The 18,164-nt window shown below is 47.2% G+C and overlaps 1 protein-coding gene across 2 annotated transcripts in view; it reads left to right on the forward strand.

The window, feature by feature from the left end:
- The window catches only part of KIAA0513, a 49,752-nt gene that overhangs the window by 16,364 nt on the left and 15,224 nt on the right, over positions 1-18,164 (forward strand). For both annotated transcript variants that reach the window (XM_081107971.1, XM_081107972.1), the window contains exons 2-3: positions 14,791-15,280; positions 17,822-17,921. In XM_081107971.1, the coding sequence (XP_080964097.1) occupies positions 14,967-15,280; positions 17,822-17,921 (414 nt within the window). In that variant the 5' untranslated portion in view covers positions 14,791-14,966. The remainder of the gene's footprint in view (positions 1-14,790; positions 15,281-17,821; positions 17,922-18,164) is intronic.

Here is an 18,164-nt window from a genome sequence, read left to right on the forward strand (position 1 = left end):
CTTGGATAAATATGTGGCATTTTATTTTCCAGTTTTCCTTGTTGATTTTTGCTATGGGAGGAAAATACATGTTGTATGTGTTTATACTCACTCACCCTGGATTGCTAAAATATATCCTTCAGTAATTCTTTTAAAGACGGTGTGCAAGATATAAACTTTCTGAATTCTTTGGTATCCAAAAATGTTCTTGTTATACCCTCAAAATTAAATTAAAATGCTTTTGCAAGTTTATTATTATCCTCATGGGTTGCTTTGGACTTGACAGTTGAGGAGAACAATGCATATGGGTTCTTAGGTGTGTTTACTCACTGTAAAAGAGGCTGGCCATTCCTTTCCAAGTGTGAGTTGGACAGGATGTTCCAAAGAGCAGCCTGACAGGGAAACAGAATTAAGTGAAACCATCACTCCTGTCCTGGAGCAGATACTTTTGTCAATGGACCTGGAGGTCAGTTTAGAGTTTTTTGCTGTTAGCGTCAAACATGTTGGCTAAGTGCACATACAGTCAGCCAGTGAGCTGCCTCTGGACTTGTGTAACTGTGTCAAACTGTCAGACACCCTCACTAATAATTTATGTGTTATTTAAGGGCAGAAACATGTTGTCATCACCTCTTTGTTCCCATAGTATGCCCAGCTCATGGAAGGCCCTTAGCAAACTCCCAGGAATGAACAAATTTCCTATCAAGAGGTGTCTCTTATTTATTTTCAGTTTTATGAAATATTGACAAATAACATTGTGTACATTAAGGTGTACCACATAATGATTTGATATATGTACATATTACAAAATAGTCACCAGATTAAGTTAACACCCATTAGCTCACAGTTTCTTTTTTTTTCTTGTAATGACAACTTTTAAGATCTACTCTTTCAGTAACTTTCAAATATATAATATAGTAATGTTAACCATAGTCACAAGTTGTACATTGTACCCCCAGAACTTATTATCTTATAGCTGAGAGTTTGTACCTTTTACATATTTTCCCCACCACTTTCCTCTGGCAACCACAAATGTGGTATCTGTTTCTATGAGGTTTTGTTTTTAAGATTCTAAATATAAGTGAGGTCATGCAGTATATGCCTTTCTCTGTCTGATTTCATTTAGCATAATCCCCTCAAGTTTTTATCCATGTCACAAATGGTAGGTTTTATTCTCTTTTGTGGTTGAATAATATTTCTTTGTACATATATACCACATTTTCTATCCCTCTAGCTTTATGTCCTCCCTGTTCTCCATCAACATGTTAACTGCATTTAAATCTGAGTAATTAATGAGGCTGTGGGATAGAGCCTGGACTGGAGTCCTTTGCCCATTAGCGATAGAGACATCTTTCCACGTTGACTGTGGGTGAGGCGGCTCGACCATCATATTTCATCAAATTTAAGACATCATCTGTTGTAAGAGTCACCATTTTATTTTATGCATTATGAAGAAAGATTAAATATTTCCATTTAAACTATCCCACAATGCTTTATTTTCAGTTAAGAATTTTTATTCTGTATTGAAAGAACACCTTTAGAATCACGTAGACATAGATTATTATCAAGTATCACTCTTGTTCATAACCAAGAGGAAAGTATTAGCAAAATAAATTGGTTAAAGCACTTCTAAAACTTCCATTCAGAGAGGCCCATTCTTCGGAAGTTGTCTCAGAGCATCGAAGTCCATCATCTTTGCCATCAATATGCCCCTTACAGAGTGCTCCCTGCATTTTCCTTTGGGGAGGAGGGGAGTGCCAGGGAGGGGCCCAAGGGGAGGGGCATGTTCTGCTCTCTGAGGTGGGTGAGGGATACATGGAATATTCACTTTGAGAGAATTCATTGAGTGATATAGTTATGATTTATGTATTTTTAATTTTATTTTTTAATTGCCTTAAAAGAGAAAACAGGGTCCAGCCTGGCCTCCAGGCAATGACAACTGGATCATGATGAGCCTGGCAGGGAGCAGTGCTAAGGCCCATCTGTTTCAGAGATCTGAAAATGCACAACCAAAGACCCAGAAGTATACTTCAGGATAATGAAATCCAGTGTTTGTAAATCCACCTAATTATATAACATTCAGGCCACATTTTCTTTCTTGTCCTCAAAGTTGTCATGCATTTGTCCAGTAGCGTGCTGACACCCAGGGTGCTCCTCCCACAGTGCCCCGCCATCCACGCATCTGTAAGAAACACAAAATATAGCACCAGAGCGGTGTGACATTAGGGTTTGACCTCAGCCCTCACCCACTTCCCTTCTGTGGTGCCCATAGAGCCATCTGATAGCAACCTCTTTCTAGGTATTCCCTGACATGGCTATCTCCCTAAATCTGTTTCACAGAATCTGCAGTCTTCCTCTTTGAAATGAGGTTTACATCTGCCCTCTCTCACCTTCCCCACCTGTTACCTTTGCTTCCTCAGAGATGAGAAATTGTGATTCAGAGACTTATGCTGAAAAGGCTGAGTCGTAATTCATGACTGTGGCAGTCATGTGCTCAGTCCCCTCTCCTTGACCCGTGTGGGCTCAGCCCCAATTCAAACCTGCAACCTGGTGCCTTGGGCAGGATTTGAGGCAACCTGTGCTTACTCTCCTGAGAGCAGCTCCTCTGCTTTTCCCACACCTGCTGGTACCTCTCACTGTCAGCCTTGCAGCTTAGCTCTCTAGGGGTTCTGTGCTTCGCATGTGCTCTGGTTCATGATCCCCAAGTCCGTGTCTAGCCTGGACTCCTGGGAGCTACAGCCAGTCAGGTTCACCTGTCCCCATGCAGGTGTGTCCCAGCAGGCACCTTGCACCCAGGGAGCTGGGGGTTGTCTTGCGATGGATGCCACAAAGGTCCTGAACATGGGTCCCGAACGGCCGCAGGCCCTCTGCTCCTCCCCAAGCCTCCCACCTGTGCTCCTTTTGGTCAGGGTCATCACTGGGAGGCCACTTCCTGACACGTTGCCATCAGAAAACTTTTGATGCTTTGGAAGTCTCTGCTTCAGATTTAAGACAAGAGGGTAATTAAGTTTCTCCCAAGGCCCGCTGCAGTGGTAACTCATTACATTCCACAAACCAAAGAAGTTCATAGCCCACCCCATGGGAAAGTCAGGACTTCGTTAACATCAACTGCTCTCTAGAGATGGCTTCCTTTCCATCTCTACTTCGCAGGAATGGACCTTGACTTCAGAGAGATGTAGCTCAGGCACCTTCCCTGACAATCTCCTTGCCTTTGGGTGTGGTCTCGCATCTTCCGAGCTGCCCTCTACTCCAACCTGGTGCCTCTTTTGCAGGCATTTGTGTCCGAACGCACAATTTACAGTCATACTTGTCTTATTTTCCCTATTAGATGTGCGCTTTTTAAAGATTGAGTTCATAAGTTCTTCTTCTTCGTACAGTGCTTTGCACATAGCACCTGCGCAGAGAACAGTGGAACTGCTGAATGAGTTTTGCCTTGTGGGTTATATTTGCAGTTCACTGAGGCCAAGGAGTGTGTGGGGGTCTCTCATGCAGCCTAGCAGAATGGCTTAGGGGCAGGGCTTAGAAACTTTACTGACTGAAAGATCAGTAGTGACCCTATAGCCTTTCCTCCTTTGGGTTATAAATACATTGGCGGTGCAGTTTTTCATAAGCTGCTTTCTCCCTTCTCTGAGCACCAAGGGCAGTGGGAGGAAGTGTGTGGTGATGATTAGGCCGAGGCGGGCCAGCTGACTTTGCAAACTAATGCAGAGGTGGAGGAAGCAGCCTGTGGCCATGGAGATCACCTTTGAACCCTAACCTGTGAGTTTTCAACAACAGATATTCACTGAGCAACGCTTGTGCTTGGCACTGTTCTGGGCCATGAAGAGGTGCAGCCCACTAGAGACTATCCCTGGCACTCAGGAGTAGAATTCCCCTGTCGGTTGCCAGTTCAGACATGCTCCCAGTGTAGGGGTTCCCTCTTTCAAGCCAGCTGCCAGGGAGCAGGCCATCCTGTGTGGGACCCAGGTGTGCCTGCACACGGGGGTGGGGAGCACGGTGGAGTTGCTATTGTCTGTTGTTCAGTAGGCCTAAACTCTCCACAAGAGAAGGCCCTGAAGCTGCCTAAGACGCTGCTGCTGGGGTGTCCGGGGAATAAGTCAGCCTCTTCAAGGTCCACAGCAGAAGGACAGTCCTCTCCCGCTGGGAACTTCACCACAGGGATTCTGTTTTGATTGTCAAATTAGAATGTTGGCACTTCAGGTGCTATTCAGAGAAATCAGCCAGGAGCAGTCTGTGATCCAGTGCTTGCCAAAAGCCCTTTGGGACATCTGCTATTTGAGGGAGAGGGCCCTCACGGGCATGTTAACTGTGACGCCTGCTGGTGTGTGACGCTGCATCCCTGTATCACCAGGGGCTTCTCATCTTCACCCAGTAGCGTGCTCCAGCCAGACAGATACTTACACCAAATTCATTTAATGAATGCCCTCAGATTATGGGGGAGTCAATTAAAAAATGTAAGTTTCAGCATCTCTATATCTCTTCAAGAACCTTGTTAGAGACTTTCATTATAATAATTAGTGTCTTTTCATTTGAGGGCCTCCTTGACAAATTCATTTTTAAATTCAGTGTCTGGAAAAAATTACTCTGCAGGTGAATTTGTCAGAATGAAAAGAATTTTATGACCCAGTATGCTTCCTATTTTTGCTTTGGCTGCCAGGAAACACCACTGCATTCATTGCCCAGCTGCAGTCATGGGTTTCTTGGATTCCACTGGCCTGTAAGTAGTCCTAGATCCATGTCAAATGGAGATAAACCCATGTCTGAACAGCTGCTCGAACACACTGACATCTAAAAAGACATTGTGACATTTCTTCTTATTGACATGTATTCATTCACTAGAATGACTATTGCCTCAGAGCCCAAAAGTCTCTTCTTGGTTCTAGGCAATGCCAGTTATCAGCCAGCCAGGAAATGATGAGTGGACTTGTTTGTCAGGAGCTGTATTAGGGTGAGCGGTGCAGCCCCTGGCAGAGGCAGACCTTGTGGTCTCAGAGTGTGAGGTTCTGAGCAACAGGAAGCACATTTTTTTTAAAGACCCTGGGCTAGCGCTGCGGTCTGCCAGGCTGTGCTGTGGGGCTCCTGGGTGTCCTCACCACAGCCCGCCCAGGCCAGCCAACTGGGGTCCTTCTTTGACTAGTGGCTGCAGGGATTGGGGCACCTGGGGGAGCGGTGAGTGTGGTGGAGCTGCAGGAGGAGCCTCTGCCACTGCTGTGAGGCAAATTGTGTGCTGCCAGTTGCAAGGGGTGTGGGGGGGGATGGAAATTGTTCCCATATCTCTTGATTCCCAGACTCCACCAGGGCAGAGCCCGGCATGCGGGGGAGCTGAGCGGCGTTCTGTGGAACCTCAATAATTTACATTTCATCCATTGTGTTCACAGCACTTCCCTTACGGGGTGATTGCATTGAACAGCATGTTGAAAGGCTTCTCTTCCTTCTTCTCCCTCCTCTCTCCTCCAGCTATTTCAGTGAGGCATGATTTTCCTGGAAACTGTTCATTATTATGTCACTTAATAGCTGAACAAAAGCAGATAACTGTAATCTAGTAATTGATCAAGTTCAGTTATCTCAAGACAGCCCCAAAGACCAGAAATCTAAGTCAGGGGGCTGTCTATCCTAATTCCTGCAGCCAAACCCAGACTGATTGTTGACCTCTGTTAGGTCAGTTTGAAATACAATATTCTTCAGGGGATCAGAGAACTCTATTCAGTAGGTGCCTCCATGTTTGTAGACGTCACAAGAGAGGTAGCCACTGGCTAGGTGCAAAGAAATAATTCAGATTTCTCTTGGCATTGAAATGGTAAAAAAAAAAAAAAAAAAAAAAAAAAAAGTTTGCCTATTGACAAAGACTAGAAAGGACCACACAGAAATGGAGATGGGGTTGTGGGATTAAGAGGTGTTTCTTCTGCCTGGCCAGTGTGGCTTAGTGGTTGAGCATTGACCCATGAACCAGGAGGTCATGGTTCAGTTCTCAGTCAGGGCACATGCCCAGTTTGTGGGCTCGATCCCCGGTAGGGGGCATGCAGGAGGCAGCCGATAGATGATTATCATCATTGATGTTTCCATCTCCCTCTCCCTTCCTCTCTCTGAAATCAATAAAAACATATTTTTTAAAAAAGAGGTTTTTATTCCTCTTTTCTATTTCCAAACCTTTCTCTGACGATTTGTTTCTAATAAAGGGAAATAAAATGAAGTGATCTCCACAGGCTTGACCAAGTTCTGGGGAGAATCCATTTAGCAGGACGGTGTGAAATTCTGGTTGGAAGTTCAATGGCAGAGAAGGGATTTGTTGGGCACTGGCTCCCGGGTCTTCTTTCTAGGCCAGAGGTTCCCAAACTTTCACAGCATCTTCGTGTCTCAGTCATTTTTTTTCCCTGGAGCCTTAGGCTAAAACAAATACCTAATATTTGAGCAACTTAATAAGTATTTATGTCCTAACAATGTCCTAGCTATTGGCATTAGTTTTCTCTATCTGCTTAAAAACACACACACACACAAAATACTTAGTGGCTTACAACAACACGTTTGCTATTTTATAGCTCTGGAGGGCAGACATTCAAAAGCAGAGAAGCGTTGATCAGACCATCAAACCTCAGAGGGAAGGCAGGGGAGGGTGGGGGGAAGGGGGAGAGATCAACCAAAGGACTTGTATGCATGTATGTAGGCATAACCAATGGACACAGACACTAGGGGGGTGAGGGCACGAGCTGGGGCGGTGGGGGGAGGCAATGGTGGGACAAGGACACATATGTAATACCTTAATAAAGAAAAAATAATAATTTAAAAAAATTGAAAGACCAAAAAAAAGCAGTCTTGTTGTGCTAACATCAGGGTGTGGGCAGGGCTGGTTCCTTGGGAGGTCCTAGAGGAGAATCACATTCCTTGGCCTTTTTCAGCTTCCAGAGGCTACCTGCATCCTTGGCTTGTACACCTTCTGCCACCTTCCAAACCAGCATCTTAGCATCATCCCTTCTCCTTCTCTGATGCTGACCCTCCTGCCTCCCTATTATAAGGACCTTTGCTATTATGTTGGGCCCACCCAGATAATCTCATTCCCCCATCTCAGGGCTCCGAACTTAATCCTGTCTGCAAAGTCCTTTTGTAGGGCCACTATTCAGCCTACCACACCATTGAAAAAATCTTTCTATTTCATTCTTTAAAGCCATAATTACTTACTAATGGGACATTCCAACTTCTCATCCTTGGAATCAGATTGGACATGGCCAGTCTCCTTTCCTGCCCCACACTTATTTGGGGGTTGTACTTGTTCTTTATCATGGGAAACTGCTGAAAATCCAGCTCCACAGAGGTACGGTATCATTTGCAGGGGTCCTCAAACTACGCAAATACAAATATTGTATTTGTTCCCGTTTTTTTTTTTTACTCAAAATAAGGTATGTGCAGTGTGCATAGGAATTTGTTCATAGTTTTTTTTTAAACTATAGTCCGGCCCTCCAACGGTCTGAGGGACAGTGAACTGGCCCCCTGTTTAAAAAGTTTGAGGACCCCTAATTTAAAGGGATGTAGCGTGATCTAAAGTGAAACTGCTCGAGTCGGTGGTTTGCTTTGTGTCCAGCAAGTGTCAAGTTAGTATCATGTTTTCCTCAAAAATCGAAAATCCCACAGCACCTCTGTGACTGGCTCAGGTGTCTGGGTGCCCAGCTCAGCTTGAGAACCACAACTTTAGGTGAAAAGCCTCCCCGCTCAGCTCCTTGGGCTGGGCCTCCTGTGGTGAGTGAGGATTGGGTGTCCCCGTTGGCCAGGCTGTCTCCTCTAGGCCTGGGCAGCATAAAGCTAAGATATCCAGCTAAGAAGATGCCATCAGACCCAAGTCTGCTCCTGGACAAGCCCCAGCCCCGTACCTGGGTGGGCTTGGGCTCATCAGCTTCCTTAGCCAGTCACACTGGCCCTTCTCTTCTGTCACAGGCTCTTCAGGACACCTTGTGATCACGACCATAGAGGAAGAATAGACTTACTTTTCTGGGATTCTTTGGGCATGTTTCTTGAAAGACATTTACTAAAAGCCATAGAGGGCATTCAATTGACCAGTGGCTGTATTAGTCAAAGAAGACTGCATCAATGAAGTACGATGCCCACATCTATGGAGTGAATGGTCCTTCAAGGGTTAAGTCCCAGTGTTATCATGACTCTGGTGACTGTGGAGAGAGAGTTATTAATACTCTGCTTCCCACCCAAGACACTCACCTTCTCTCTGTGCAGACAAAGCCTTGGCATGGGTGCAGGCGGGGCTGCAGTCTTGTGAACTGGGGTCTCAGGATAGAGGGTTTTTTAGTCTAGTGATCCACATTGGGCAGGGGTGTGCAGCTCTTCATAATGTTCACTGGCCCTCCACCACACGTAGGCAAAGCAAGATAGGTTTTCTATGGGGAGGTTAGCTCACTGCTCTACAGGAGGCGCAGCAGATGACATTCAAGTTGTGGTTGAAGAGAGGGCAAAATATAGCAGAAGTTCAGGCAGCATCTTGCAAGGAACCTTTGACCTCTAGTCCAGACCAGTAGGTAGTGCTGCTCTCCATCCACCTGGCAGGTGACCCTCCCTCTCTCCAGCCCCAGACTTCTTATCTCTAAAGTGGCAGTAAAAGCGCAACACTGCCCTAGCAGCTTGATGGAGTGGTCCAGAATGAACCGTGTTTACATGTTTGTGCCTTGGAAGTATCAACTGCTCTGATAATGTCAACCTCGATTTCTTTCTTCAGCTGTCTCACATTGCCACAGGGGATCTTGTTCAGCTTACCCCCATGAGCCAGGAGGGGCCAGCATGACTCCCTACGTGCTGACTTCGACAACCTTCCAAATGATTAGGGCAAACAGAAATTCAAATGTACGTTTTCCAAAATAGGAAACCAATGCAGATTTAAATGTTTTTTTTCCAGTCTGACTGTGTGGACTGACACTTGAGGAAGAAGAGGTTAGTTTTTCTCTATGTGGGTCAGTCATCAGGTGAAGTGATCAAACCAGGCGCCTTAGTTAAATGCTGGGGGTGAGGGAGTGTTCTGGTTCCCCGAAGACCCTGGCCTCACGGTCCCAGTTCCCTTGTCTGCACAGTGCACCTGCCTTCTTGTGCAGTGCCCATCACTTAAACTGAGAGGGAAACAAACAGATCCGAGTTCTGAATTCGGGATACGGCGGTGTTTTGGCCTTATGGTTGAGATGGAGGTACAAATGTAAAACCCACCAAGTATATCTCGCCACAGTGCAGACTTTGGAGAAGGTAATTTGGCAATGCCATCATAGCCTTCATAGTGTGCAAACCTCTGACTTGGCAGCCCCACTGCTAGAAATGTGTCCTCGGGGGAGCACCAGGGAGGTGGCTGAAAAGACATCGTGGTGGTTAGGAGCACGGGCTTTGCAGGTGACATGTGTTTAGCTTCTGTGCCCTGTCACTTCCGGGTGTAATGAGCCCCCTCCTTCACCTCTCAAGCCTTGCTTTACTGATGTTGTAAAATGGGAGACAAGCTAGGACTAGGTGGACGTGAACATGAGCCCATGTGTGTGATGTGTGCTGGTCCAGCGAGGTATTTCAGTCCTTTTGTGGGAGGAGCAGCATGTCTGGTAGTTCTTGGGGACAGTAAAAGAGAGGGAGCATGGCAAGGGTTAATGGCAAGGGGCAGAGTTACAGAAAGTTCTGGATTGTCCCCCAGGGAACCTCATCTGATTGCTCAAGGCCAACTTGCTGAGGAAGTCCTACCTCTAGTTGCTGGGGTGTTGGGGAAATCAGATTTGGGCAAAGCCCCTCGGGGATGTGGCTGAGCAGCCACAAGAAGGCAATCTCCTTCCGAGTTCCTTCTGCAGCCAGGCCCTCTGTGGCGGGAAAAGGCTGGGCGGAAGGAGGTGGCCACAGGAGGTCTGGAAACCTCCCACCAGATGTGCTCACTGGCCCCTTTGCTCTCCTCCTGTCCTCCATGGCAGCTGCCTGTGTTCAGTTCCTCCCATGGCTGCCCGGCGCCCTTGCACTGCATTCCAGCCTCCCACCGTGTCGACATGCCCTCCCTGCACATCTATCTCAGCCCAGCTGGCCAACCTCTTCTCTGAGAGCAGCTGCTCTCTACCTCATCAGCCTTCCCAGTCCCTGAACTTCCCAAAGCCATCACTACTTAGGGCTGTGCCCTCTGCCCAGACTCTTCTCTGCTCAGCAGGCCCTCAAGTCTTCCCAGATGATCTTCTGTCTTAGCTCAAATATGCGCCTCCCTGACCCTCGGTCCAAAGAAGCCCCACCTCTCAGCACTGTGAGGGACATCATCACCTTGAGACTATATCTGGGTTTTTATTAAGTGTCTCTTACCCTCCCCCTGCCTTACACACACACGTGACCAAATGCTCCATACGGCCTTGTTCATAGCTGTATTCCCAGCTCCTTGCACAATAGTTGATGCCTACAGCTGCCCAATAAATATTTGTTGACTGAATAGATCAGTGGTTCTCAACCTTGGCTGCACATTAGAATCACCTGTGAATCTTTTTTTTTTTTAATATATTTTATGATTTTTTACAGAGAGGAAGAGAGAGGGATAGAGAGTTAGAAACATCGATGAGAGAGAAACATCTATCAGCTGCCTCCTGCACATCTCCTACTGGGGATGTGCCCGCAACCAAGGTACGTGTCCTTGACTGGAATCGAACCTGGCACCCTTTAGTCTGCAGGCCGATGCTCTATCCACTGAACCCAACCGGTTTCGGCCTGGGAATCTTTTTAAAATCCTGATTTCTGGGCCTCATCCTCCGGAAATTCTGTATCTTTGTTACTAATGTTGTGGCCCCACCCCATAACAAAGAAACAGAATTTCCAGAGGATGAGGCCCAGAAATCAGGATTTTGAAAAGATTCCCAGGTGATTCTGATGTGCAGCCAAGGTTGAGAACCAATGGAATAGATGGTTAAGGCCATTGGAAGTTATAGGTTGACTTGGAATTTGAGCCTAATTTGGTTGGTAGAGACTTCTGCCATAAGTCTCTGCCATAAGATTTGGGAAATAAGTTGTAAAAGTGCAATTGTGGGAAGGGTTGTCCTGCTTCCAGTCTGTAGAAAAGTATTTTTAATATCCACACGCTGAAACTGCAGAGGTTCTGTCACAATTTAAAACCTGGAGTGTCAGAGTCTGGATCTACTGTGGGTCTGAGAGTCTCCGTGTGTATAAAACAAAGCAAATGGATTGGAGTTTGACCCACAGATCTGTTTTCTTTGGCCAACGACATGTTTTGAAGTAAATTTAAATGAGTTGCCAAGGTTGCAGAAATGGAAGATTTCACAGAGTAGATTTCAACATTGTTTGGTGAGCTCTTTGGATCTGATACCACTGGGCCTGAGATCCTGCAGGTAGCACCCAGTAGGTCTGAGCAGGGACAGTGCGGTCCGTTCCACTGGGCTCACCTCCCCTGTGTTCTCTGGATGGCCCAACACAGGCAATCCACTTGAGCTGTGGGATCCTGGTGTGCTCAGCGTGCCTGTCACCTTGTCCTGCACAGAGGCCCGAAATCACATTTCCTTCCTGGAGGAAGAGGGTGGGATGGCTTCCAAGGCCTTGAGCACCAACTGCCTTCACCCTGCCCTTAGTTCTGTGAATAGGATTGGCATCCCGGCCTTCTCTCCAGAGAGACATACAACCTGGGCTGAGGGGCCCGGGGCTGCCATGTGAGATGACAGTGCACAGGCCCCTGGGGCCCGAGTGCTGAAGCCCAGTGCCTGCCTAGAGCTCAGGCCTGGGCCCTCATTGGGGGCCTCTCCATCTCACTTTGTCCCCTCCCTCCTGAGCCCACAGAGGAGGCTCCTGGGAAAGGGTGACTCATTCTCAGGATTTTCTAGCTGAGACCCTGTGCTGGGAGAGCTTCTCATGAGCCTCAGGCTGGACCAGAAATAGCCATGATAATTGGGTCTGATCTTGAACCTCCTGTGTGGTGGGGGTTCTGCCCTGGTACATAGCACAGCCTTTCTGACCACGTGAAATGTTTCAAGATACTTGTTTCCTTTTCCCTGTGGATATTTATTTATTGCATACTGCATTGTTGTGGTAAAGAACAAAATAAAAAGGGGAAATTACCTCTGTGCCAGGCCTGTAATACACTTCTGTATTGTTCTGCAGTCTTTTCCATATGTATACATAATTGTAATTATAGTAAAATTAAAATTCACTCACTCAGGATTCTCAGAACCTGGAACAGAGGGTGGCATGCAGTAGGATTAATAATTATTTGTTGACCGTAAAATATTTTATTTACTTTCAAGTGAACATTCACTGATGTTCTAATTGTTTTCTAATTGTATATCTACTAATTACCATTACATCAAATTGTTAGATTTATTTGCCATGTTAGTATATTTAGATTTTACCCTCAATTTATTAGGATTAGAAATGCTGTTGCAGTGAGCATTTTCCTTCACATAACTATTTTTGAGTGTTTTGAATTATTTGCTTAGGATAAATTCTGAGCATTTAAATTTCTGGACCAGAGGAGAGAAAAATGAGAATTATAGAAATTGCTTTTTAAAGTTTCCCTATTACCAGGTTGTTAGAAAATTTAGTTTTATCATAACCTCATCAGCATTTGGATTATAAATTTTTGCTAATTTTATAATATCAGATGGTACCTACTTGTTCTAATATGGGTTGAAGAATTGTCTAAGCATTTAATAATGGCATTTCCTTTTGTGTGCCTTACCTGTTTGAGTAATTTGCATATCTATTAGAATATAGATTTTTTTAGTATCTATCAGAATAGAGATTTTTTTAGTTGGATTTGAGTTAATTTATAATACTAATTGATTGACTCAGTTTTCCTATCATAGTGACTGCAAACATTTTTCTAGTGTGTGATTTTCCATCTCAACAGTAGGTGTGTAATAGGTGTGGCTTTCTGTGGTACAGAGATTCTGAGAACACGACTGCCAGCAGGACCTTAGAGAGCTAACCTGGCCTCCATGTCTCAGATGGGGAGACCCAGCACAGAGAGCAGAGGCCTCTGCTCAGTGACACGGCTCGAGGGAGGGAGCCCAGGTTGCCCGAATCGCCAGCCCTCTGATCTGAGCTCCTAAGCGTCCCTGTTGCTCTTCTCGCCCAAAAAGTTCTTTTGCACTGGGGCTCATGGGCCTCTTTTTTGGACCAAGGCAAACTTTGTAGGACTCTACTGAGAACATGCTGTTGCCATTCTGATGACAAGGAGCCAGCCATTCCATCTTTCTGACTCAGGGCATTTAAGAATACCCTGGGCTGGGGAATTTGGAGAAACCCATAATCGATAAGCTCTTAGCAGGCAGTAAATACAGTTTTGTTGCCCTCAGAAAATGCATTAGTTCATCAATATCAGTAGCCTCTGTCTGCCAGGTGTTGTCCCAGACATTTGGGTCGGTAAAAAGGGAGGAGAGGGATGTGGCCCTGGCTCGGGATGTGCTCTTGCCTGGAGGGGCTTTGGCAACCAGAGGACTTCTTCCCGCTTCATCCCTGGGAAGGGAGGGCCCCAGAACTGCCAGGTGACTCCCAAACTGGCTGTCAGGAGACCTAGTTTACAAACAGAGATTTTGTCCCCAGCTCTGCTATTACATAGTCTGTGTCGCCAACTCTCTGGACCCTTAGAGCATGTCCATGGTCAGGTTGTTTCATCATCAGCAAACATACATGAATACTTATTTAGTCAAGACTGTGCTGGGCACTCAGGTTGCTACAATAGTGGCTAAGGCCTGCTCCACCCTCCTGGGGTTATACTTTAGTGGGATAAACAAAAAGGCTAATACCTACCTGCCAAACAGACAGAATTATAATGAGTATAAGTAAAATGCCAGGGCTCAGCAGGGTTAAATAGGGAAGCTTATCAGAAGAGCTGAGCTAAGCCAAGCCTCCAGGGATGGATAGAATTCTGGGTGGGCAAGAGGGAGGACGATAGAAGAGGAGGAAGAGTAACAGGACAGACACCAGAGGCAAATGTCAATGTCCAGGGTGGCTGTAGTGCAGGGAGAAGGGAGAAAGGGGAGGTTGGGTCCAGATGGCCAGTGATGTTATAAATTGTTGTAGGGGCACAGCCAGCATGGCTCAGTAATTGAGCAGCAACCTAAGAACCGGGAGATAATGGTTCGATTCCCTGTCAGGGCACATGCTTGCGTTGGGGGCTCGATTTCCAGTGTGGGGCGTGCAGAAGGCAGCCAATCAAAGATTCTCATCATTGATGTTTCTAACTCTCCCTCTCCCTTCCTCTCTGAAATCAATAAAAAAGAAAAAACAAATTGTTGGAAGGCGTGAGTGGGATGATGAGAAGGGATATATATCTGAAGCCTGGGAAAGTTCTGGGTCTTGAGTGGAAGAATGCTAGGAAAGGAGCTCAGAAAGGAAGAGATGTGAGCCTCAGCGTGAGGGGCCCATGTGCTTAGCAGAAACCTCTTTTCCTGAGACTCCTGACAACACCCATCTTCCACAGCTATTGATCCCAGTGACAGTGGGCAGCAGGTGTCTTAGCCTGGGGCAGACTTTATCCATTGTCCTCAGTCTGGTAGTCTGGAGTGGAGGGAGGGCCGGCACACACAGCCCTCTTGAAGTCTATTTGGAGAAATCCTGATGGTATTTATTTGCTCACTTATTCAACAAATACTTATTGAGTGCCTACTCTGTACACAACAGGTATTTAACAGTAAAGCAGACAAGAGGAGAATGACGGTAGTATAGAGAGGTCCCAAATTCTGGAATTTGGGGGCCTCTTCTCTTTACAGGGAATTGGGTAACGTAGTTCATTCATTTAAGTCTGGATTCTCAGTGCTGAATTTCCCTTACACAAGGAGCTGCCCTCCTGCTGATCATGTGTGTGTGCTTCCATCCTAGATGCCTTAGGGCCACGTCAGCTGCCCCAGAGGACTCATTCCTGGTGGCCAGAAGTTGCCAAGCAACTCACATGTGTTTGGCAGGCTCCCTTGGAGTCTTCAGCTCCCAGTGACACTCCTGGAAATCCAGTCCTCCGACCTACCCAGCTGGCATCCTCCTCGGCAGCCCACCGAGCCATGGAGGCCCCGGAGGTCCCCGTGGGCTCACTGATTGACTTCGAGACAGAGCCATCCGCCTCCTCACCCGTGGAGGCACTGCCACCAAAGCTGCAGGATGGGGACAGCGGGTCGGAGAGTGAGACCACGGAGTCAGCAGACAGTGAAAACGACATGGGCGAGTCGCCCTCTCACCCATCTTGGGACCAGTACCGCCGCTCCTCCTCCAACGAGTCCTTCTCTTCCAACCAGAGCACGGAGTCGGCCAAAGATGAGGAGGCCCTGGAGCTCAGGGAGTTCATGCGTGGCTACGTGGAAAAGATCTTCTCCGGAGGGTAAGTCCCCAGGGCCTCCCCGCTCTGGGCTCTGTCCCTGAGCAGAGCGTCACCTGGGCCAGGGCTCCCAGCCGCTCACCAGCCAGTGATAGGCCTCCCCAGTCGTTCACAGCCCCACCCCGGCTGCAGATAGAACTAGGTGGGGAATTTTCACCCTTTCTTTGATCCCACCACTGCTTTGACCACTGCACCAACACCCTCATCTCACCATTGCTGAATCCAAGGACACTTGTTTTGCTTTCCCAGTAACTGCCAGAGTCATGCGTGGCTAGGGGGCCACAATTATTAGCTGGCATTAAATTTAGGGGCAATATAAGGCAAGGAGGTATCAGAGTCATGCTCCTTGTGATGAGCCTTAAGCAGCTGCTTGGGTGGGGACTCTTCCTAGCACCTCTTCCTGGCCTTTCTTTCACGGTTCTTGAAGGGATGGGTAAGGAGCATGGCATGGGGAGCAACAGGAAGTGGGAGTGAGAGTTAGAATGCAGGAGAAGCAGAGAGTCTGTGGATAGGTTCTAGCTCTCCCGCCTCATGCAATTACTGTCTCAACCAAGGGCCCAGAGAGGCAAACCCAAATTCAGGGGTGGCAGGTGTTGACTGGAGATCTTGCGTCATTCACAGAAGCACATTCAGGGCTGAAAGTCTTGCTACTCCAACTGTCTTTTTTATATATCATATATCATAAAAGGCTAATATGCAAATCGACTGAATGGCAGAATGACTGGTCTCTATGATGGGTACTGACTCCCAGGGGGCAGATGCTCAGTGCAGGAGCTGCCCTCCGGTGGTCAGTGTGCTCCCACAGGGGGAGCACCACTCAGCCAGAAGCTGGACTCACAGCTGGCAAGCACAGCGGCAGTGGTGGTAGCCTTTCCTGCCTCCGCTGCAGTGCTAAGGATGTCTGACTGAGGGACCCCCCTGAGTGCAAGAATTTTGTACACCAGCCCTCTAATATAATATATTTTTATTGATTTCAGATAGGAAGGGAGAGGGAGAGAGAGAGATAGAAAACATCAATAATGAGAGAGACTCATTGATCAGCTGCCTCCTGCACCCTCCTGACCAGAGATCGAGCCCATAACCTGGTCATGTGCCCTGACTGGGAATCAAACCATGACCTCCTGGTTCATAGGTCAACACTCAACCACTGAGCCAGGCTGGGACCCAAAGCATCAGCATCACTGGTAGCTCCTTAGAAATGCAGTCTTGGGCAGCACCCCGCCCCACACACACTGGCCTGGATCTGCCTTCTAAGAAGGCCTCACATGTGTGTAACTGCCCACACACATCACATCCGAGGAGCTCTGGACGAAGGGGAAGTTTTCCAATTTCATTAAAGCAGTAAGGATGTCTGCTGTTGACACTCTGCAAAGAATACATTCCTTTCTATCGTGATTTAGGTCCCTTGTTTATAAACTGGCATCGTTGGAGGCAAACTCAGGTGTGCCTCAGTTTCCTATGCAGTTAAAAAAGAGAAAATTTCAAATGCTAATCCATCTATTTGGCTTTCTAAAAATCATGTGTGTTTGATTTTAAATGCATTCTGGGAGAGCAGTAGATGTGGCTTCCTATTTATTTTGTTTGACTAACACTGACATTAGTCAGCTTTCTCTGAGCGCACCCAGTTAACGAACGGGGGAGAAAGCCTGAAGCGTGTCAGTTTGCCGGGAAGGCTGGTCTGTGTTTGCGGCAGCCTGTCGGCATCATGGAACATGGACAGCTGCATCGGACGCATTTTCAAGAGCATTCCAGAAATCACTGCAAATGGCTGGCACATTCTCGTATTTCATCTGGTGTTTGGGGATAAATGAGACCAAGATGTTTTCTACAGAACCTTAAATAAATGAAATATGGGATAAGCCAATTGATCTTCAGCCCCTACTCATTTTTGCAGTCATTGAATTTTGGGTGGAGTATTAGTCCCTATGAAGGCTGATCAGAAGTGATTTGAGATCAGTGAGCACTTTGTCCGCTCTGGAGGTGGTGAGTGGCGACCCACTATGGTCCCCCAGTCTCCACCCCTCACACAGAGTGGATAGAGGTGAGAAGACTGGCTTTTCAGAAGCTCAGCGGCTTAGCAACCACGCCCGCCTTCTGATTGGTGGGAGGGGCATCAGAAGCTTGTCCTACTGAGGCTGAGGCATCCTTGAATTCACTGGGTGGGTCCATGCTGGCTTCAGCACGGGAGATTAGTGAGATGAGCTAGAGAATGAGCCCTCAGAGGAGGTCGACGTCACCCTTGTTAGTGCTTGGACCACCGAACTGAAGGCAGGAGGACCAGGGAGAAGAAACATGGGCTTTGGAGCCATGAAGTCTGATGGAGCCCCTGTTCACTCCCCAGCTGTGCCTGGTCCCCCAAGCCAGTCTGCTCACCCTTGAAATGGAAATAACACCATTTCCTTGAGAGGGTTGCCCAGAAGGTAAGATGAGCTGACAGAGTTCAGGCAGCTGTACTCAGCTGGTGTTCCTCTCTTTCCTCTTCCCCCTACGGTACCCTGTTTTGTTCCAGAGGATTGAAAGTTTTCCCTCTGCTCTTTTTATCAGGGAGGACTTGGACCAGGAGGAGAAAGCTAAGTTTGGGGAGTACTGCAGCAGTGAAAGTGGAAAAGGCCGGGAGTGGTTTGCTCGATATGTGAGCGCCCAGGTAAGAGCAGGTGTGATGGGAGAGGTAGGGCGGTGATGGGGAGGGGGCTGGTGATATGTAGCATCCTCTTTCTTTTTAATTCCTCCACTGAGGAGAAAGGAGTGGAGGGAAATGACCCAACAGAAAAAAAAGTAACACTTATCTCAAGATGTTCTGAAAGGCCTATTTAGAATAGTGGGAAGTGGCATGTAGCTCATCTGGATGCCCCGCTGGGAAGGAATGAGTGAGAAACTGGCCTGTCCA

Source organism: Myotis nattereri, assembly GCF_964212035.1.
Source record: "Myotis nattereri genome assembly, chromosome: 15".
Lineage (NCBI taxonomy): Eukaryota > Metazoa > Chordata > Mammalia > Chiroptera > Vespertilionidae > Myotis > Myotis nattereri.